Below are 6115 nucleotides of genomic sequence, written 5' to 3'. Positions count from 1 at the left end.
ACTCTTATGATAATCATCATTCCATTTTTTAACCAAAGATTCTTTAAGACTCTCATTTCCTAGCTAGTATGTAATGGTAAGAATTATGATTGAACCAACCTCAGAAAGCCAGTGGTGGGTCCTTATGACTCAGCTACGTCTTGACAGCCATGAATTGAGTTTTTATGGAGTATATTGACATAAATGCATACACATTTATCAAAAGCTATTCTTAAAATTGTATTCAGGGGAAAAAATGGGCAGATCTAGTAACACACATCAAGATGTTACCTCACCTCTATCAAGGTGTCTGCAATTTAAACTATCTCAAAAGATGTCCAGGCTTGGCACTATCTAAGCATGAGCTCAGCTTGACCCAGCCGAAAGTGGCATTTTCAAACACAAGATATGCATTCAAAGGCAAGTCCAAATCCTTAGAAAACGTACTGGATTCTAATTCTGACATATATTCACAGCAGTCCCTCTAGATGGGATTTGTTGTTACTAAGTTTCATGAAACAATCCATCAAAGACATGAGTAATTTTAATAAGATGACATTTAGCCAATCTTATGGGCCAAAAGACGTGTCTTCCCACATACAGTAGTGAACTCTGCCCATGTGAGTGTTAACCACCTCCCTAAGGAAATGTGTCTACTGCCAGGTCCTGGCTTTCCATGATAATTTCCCCCTAACTCTGATATCCAGTTCCTGACCCTGATATCCGGTTCCTGACTATGATTTCCTGTTCCGACTCTTGAGTCTCCTCTCCTCTCCAAGAACAGGCATCGAGACATACCTATGGGCTGATACTTCAAGGCAAGCCGTGTGTACCAGGTATCCTCAAGCTTCTTTAGGGCTTCGTTATCATGCAGGGGGAACACCTGAATCACAATACCAGAGGTGATCAGTCTTCTCACTATGGAGAGAAAAACGTATCAGAGTCCATAAAACAAGCCCTAGATTGTTCATGTGTCCATGACATGTCATCAAATGCCATGAAAACACTCTGGCCGAAAGCTGAGCACAACACAGAAGGCCATTCTAGTGGCTCCTCAAGGATCTTTGTTAATTTCCTTGACTAGGGAGCTCTGGTGGCTTTGTGGCAAAAAGCTGCACTGCAAACCCAAAAGCACAGGGTTTGAGGCCACCAGCTGTTTTGTGGGAGAAGGCTGGGCAATCTCCTCCTGTGTGATTAACTGCCTCTGAAAACCTGCTGGAAGGTGAGCCATTGGTCAGTTCTGACTAGACAGTACACAAGAACAACATAAAAACAATAAACTTAAATCATATGGGAATGAGAATGTGAAGGTCTCTGTTATTCTCCCCTTTCAGTGGAAAATAAGCAATGTTAGTGGTAAGGAGCAGTGCTGCAATGCCAAAGGCACACAGTTCAAATCCACCAGCGACTGTACAGAGGAAAGGTGGGCAATCTCCTCCTGTGCGATTACAGTACCTCTGAAAACCTGCTGGGGGGTCAGTTATGTGTCGGTTCTGACTCAGTGGTACACAACAACAACAGTGGTAATTTACTGTATACCCAGACTTCTAAAATACACATCCAGAAATGTGTGCTGAAAAAAAAATATTGTAGCCATTCTACATGCATTATTCTATAGTCTTTCTCATGAATAATATCCTTTTCCATAGAACATAATACATCCCTTTTAATGGTGCCTTAATATTCCCTTGTATGAAATGCTGGAACTTAACTAATCCTCTATCAAGGAATATTACTTTTTTATTATAAATTATGCTATCTTTCCCGACATAGCTACAGGGGAAATTGAGGAGACAGATATATTTAGCCAAGGACAATATCTCCTGGCAATGCGACATGAAAAGAAGGCATTTTCTCATCCATAATTACCTAGACTGACTCATGAGGGGGCTAAGTGTAATCAGGTTTTCAGAAAGTGGACTCAGGAGATATGGGGAACTCACGTAAATGCCTGTGCATTTGGGGCAATGAAGCACACGCCCTCACCTTACTAAAAAATAGGGGGGCTTCTAAGATGCTTTCTTTACTCCTATCTACTTTGGACATATTGTGAGGAGAGACAGGTCCTTGGAGAGGGACATCATGCTTGGTAGGGTAGAGGGACAGCGCAGGAGGGGAAGACCCTCTATGAGGTGGATTGATTCGGTGACTGGGGTAATCGGGATGGGAGTGTCGGAGATAGTGCGATTGGCACAGGATAGAGCAGGGTTTAGGGCTGTTGTACATAGGGTCGCTATGAGTTGTAAACGACTCAACGGCACATAACAACAACAACTTTGTCACCAAAGGCAGGTGATTTAGGATATTAAACACCAGATTAATTTATCAAGAGATAAATATCACCAACATTGAAATGGCACATGATTTCCGTTTTCTGGGCCGAAATACTGCATATAACTGGCAGCATATCCTCACGGCGAGTTCTTCTCATAAATCTCCATGAGAATGGAAACATAAACTTAACTTCTGAGAAGTAGGGGGGAGGTATGGAGTGGGGTGTGCATGTGTGAAAAATAAAAATATCCAAAAGCAACAACAGGGAAAATTCTGAATCTGAAGTAAAAATTTAGAGTTGGGTTGAGAATTCTCTCTCATGTGTACAACCAAGAAAAAAAGCTTGAAAGCTAGAATTGTGATTTTTAAACAAGAAATCCTCCTTAATAGTGAAGAAAGACATATGCTCAAAATATCACTAACTAGAATAAAAAGGCATGTACTCTAAGTTACCTTAGCCTTAGGTTCAGTGAATTTTCTTTTTTAATTCTAAAGTGTTTGGATTTTCCTTTAACTAAAATATGAGTGAAAATAGATCACCCACAAATACTGTGACTCCCCCTTATTTGGGAATGAATACACAGAATGTAGCCTGTTCTTTCTATCACTATCTTTAAAATTATTGTATCAAGTTCTTAAACTTTGAACTGCTTCACAGCACCTAAATTATTATTTTACTATCACAACGTTGATGTTCTTCTTTTCTATTACTCAGCTCTACTACAGACTTTCCAGGGGCGGATAAAACCCAGCTTGTGTGCTTCTAAAAATAAGAATGTGAGCTGAGGGACAGAGAGAGAAGACGCTCCAGGCCCCCAAATGACTGGGCTTCTCTTCACTGTCAATGCCAAAGGCACAGGTCTGGTTTCAGCTTCTAAAGCCAACTGTCATTTTGGGAGGTTTTTGCCTCTTGTTTAGGTTTTCTGGGTTGATTTTTTAAAAACATTTTCCCACCTTTCCACCTCCTTAAAGGCCAACTAAGAATGTGATTTACCAGCAGCTTTACTTAACTTCAAAGGAAAACATGACGGTTGAGGGACTATTTAAAGAAGGGATCAGCTTACAACAAGATTCCCTCCTTCAGGAATGCTAAGTGACCTCTTGTCAGGTACTGTTGATTATGAATCCCAGTTAGCAAATAAAAGCAAATCTAAATGTAAATCCAGAAAGGCTCTAAGTAACCTAATTTACTGCTGTTGTTTTGTACTTTAGAGTTGGAACCAACACATCGCTGACTCTTCAGTGGGTTTTCAGAGGCAGTTAATCACATGGGAGGAAACTACTCATCCTTCTCCTGTGGGGCACCTGGTGGCCTTGAACCCCGTGCCTTTGGGATTGCAGCACAGCTACTTGCCACTAGGCATAGGCTGTTATTGTTGTTGTGTGCCATCGAGTTGCCTGCGACTCATAGCGACCCTATACACAACAGCCCTAAACCCTGCTCTATCCTGTGCCAATCTCATGGTCTCTGACACACCTACAACCATTAACCCAGTCACTGAATCAATCCACCACATCCAGGGTCTTCTTCTCCTACGCTGTTCCTCCATCCTCCCAAGCATGACGTCCCTCTCCAAGAACTGTTCCCTCCTTGCAACATGTCCAAAGTATGTTAGATGAAGCTTCAGAATCCTTGCCTCCAAGGAGCAACCCGGCTTCACCCTGTCCAGAACAAACTTGTTTGTTCTCCTAGCAGTCCACGGTATATTCAATACTTTTCCCAGCACCAGAGCTCAAAGGCATCAACTCTCCTATCATCCCTAGTCATTGTCTAGCTTTCTGATGCATAGCCAGTAATTGCAAAGACCATGGCCTGGATCAGGCGCAAGTTAGTCGCAAGACTGACATCATTGGTCTTCAGTACTTGGGACAGCCGACTTCCCCAATGCAATTAGTCTTTTAATTTCCTGGCTGCTGGTACGAAGAGTGTCGACTGTAGATCCAAGGAAATTGAAGCTAGGCACAGGAGGACCCCACAAATTAAACACGACAGTAACAATATTACTAAAATACTCTGTTGTCACCAATTTGTGTGGGATGTTCAAAAGAAAAAACAACTCTCCCACAGCTCTTCAGAGTTTGTCTTTGTAACTGAGAGGAACAGGCTCTGCTGCCTTTGTGCCAGCAACAGGGCAATAAGGGCTCAGAGTCCCACAGGCAGTGAAGGCAGCGGCCTCTGCAGAGCGTTCCCCCCCATCACTGCCACGGGGCTGCAGCAACCCCATGGCTCCTAACTGGCTCCAGGTATAACAGACCACATTTTCTTTACAAAGATACCACTTGTTTATACTGGTTCGGTTCCCCACCCCCTGCCCCCATCACAGCTTATTATACACAACAGCAAGTGTGTATGTGGCAAAACACAAAACGGGGGTGGGGGCTCTAGCTGTCTTGGGTCATTCAGTCAATCCTGACACATGGTGAGCCCACGTGCTCCACGGGGGACTGCTCCACAGGGCTGTCCTGGCAGCGGCGGGGCACAGTCCACAAGAAGTTGCGATGCGCCTCTCTGGTGATTCCAGTCCACTGGATGTTCTGAGGAAAGAAAGGTAGGCAATCTCCCCCTGTAGAGCTCACACAGCCTCAGAAATCCAATGGAGGGTCGGCTATGGGTCGGTTCTCACACAACAGCAACAAGACAGAATTTTTACAGAAGGAGCCCTGGTGGCCCAGTGGCTAAGCGCTCCTGGTGGCCCAGTGGCTAAGCGCTCAGATGTCAACCAAGGGGTCACCATTCACATGCCCCAGTTATAGGAGAGGGAGATGTGACATTCAGTTCTAGTAAAGATTAATGTCTCAGAAGCCCTATTCTGTTCTGTCCTATAAGTGTCCCTGGTGAGGCAGTCAATTCGATGGCAATGAGCTGAACCTGGGGTGGGTGGGGCGGGGGGGTGCTCTTTAATCTTTATAAGAGCAGATTGCCAGGTCTTTTTTCTGCTGTGTCACCAGGTGAGTTTGAACTGCCAACCTTTCAGTCACCAACTGAATATAAACTGCACCATGGATGGATCTGATCATGTATATTTGCATATGTGTGTCTAAATGGCTACATCTTTATTATTTTTTTCATTTTTTTTTAATTTAGGTTGTTTATTTTTCATTTCAATGAACATCTACAGAGATTCTGCCTTCCAGTTGGCAGCCAAGCATGTTAACCAGGAGCACACCACTTTAGCATGACAAACAGTAAAGACATAATCAGGAATTGTTTCACAAAACTCTCAATAAAAAACATAATCATTAGACACAGAAGAAGAATGGATGCCTTGGAGTTGTGATGCTGGAGAAGAGTGGTGAACATCCCACGGACTGCCAAAAGAATAGACAGGCTTGTCCTGGAAAGAGTGTGCCCAGAGGGCTCCCTGGAGGCAAGGATGATGAAGCTTCATCTTTCATGCTTTGGACATGTAGCTGGGCGAAGCTACTCCTTGGAAAGGAACAGCGTGCTTAGAAAGATGAAAGGTCAGCAAAGGAGAGGAAGACCCCCCAAGGAGATGGACTGACATGGTGACTACAGAAATGGGCCCTCGTGTCTCAGAGATGATGAGGATGGCTCAGAATTAAGACAGGCTCCAGGTTGGCTGTTCATAGGGTCGGTATGAGTCATACTTGATTCAATGGCACCTAACAACACTGTAATGAAGTTTTAGATTGTTTACAGCTTTATTTTGCTTGGCTCCACAGTCAACACTCTTGGCACCAGTAGCCAGGAAATTAAAAGGCGCATTGCCATGGGAAAGTCTGCTGTTAGGGACCTCTCCATAGTACTGAAGAGCAATGGTGTCTCTCTGGAGACTAAGGTGCGTCTGATACAGGCCATGGTCTTTGCAGTCACTTGTTATGCATCAGAAAGTTGGAAAAT

General features: G+C 43.7%; 1 protein-coding gene across 1 annotated transcript in view; it reads right to left on the bottom strand.

The window, feature by feature from the left end:
• ANO10 (anoctamin 10) overlaps nucleotides 1-6115 on the bottom strand; it is a 145578-nt gene that overhangs the window by 123320 nt on the left and 16143 nt on the right. The window contains exon 3 of the mRNA XM_006893056.1: nucleotides 778-897. Coding sequence (XP_006893118.1) covers nucleotides 778-897 — 120 coding nt within the window. The remainder of the gene's footprint in view (nucleotides 1-777; nucleotides 898-6115) is intronic.

Source organism: Elephantulus edwardii, unplaced genomic scaffold (genome assembly GCF_000299155.1).
Source record: "Elephantulus edwardii isolate Elephantulus edwardi_28Jun2011 unplaced genomic scaffold, EleEdw1.0 scaffold00121, whole genome shotgun sequence".
NCBI classification, from domain to species: Eukaryota; Metazoa; Chordata; class Mammalia; order Macroscelidea; family Macroscelididae; genus Elephantulus; species Elephantulus edwardii.
This window is presented reverse-complemented; position numbering and strand designations above follow the sequence as displayed.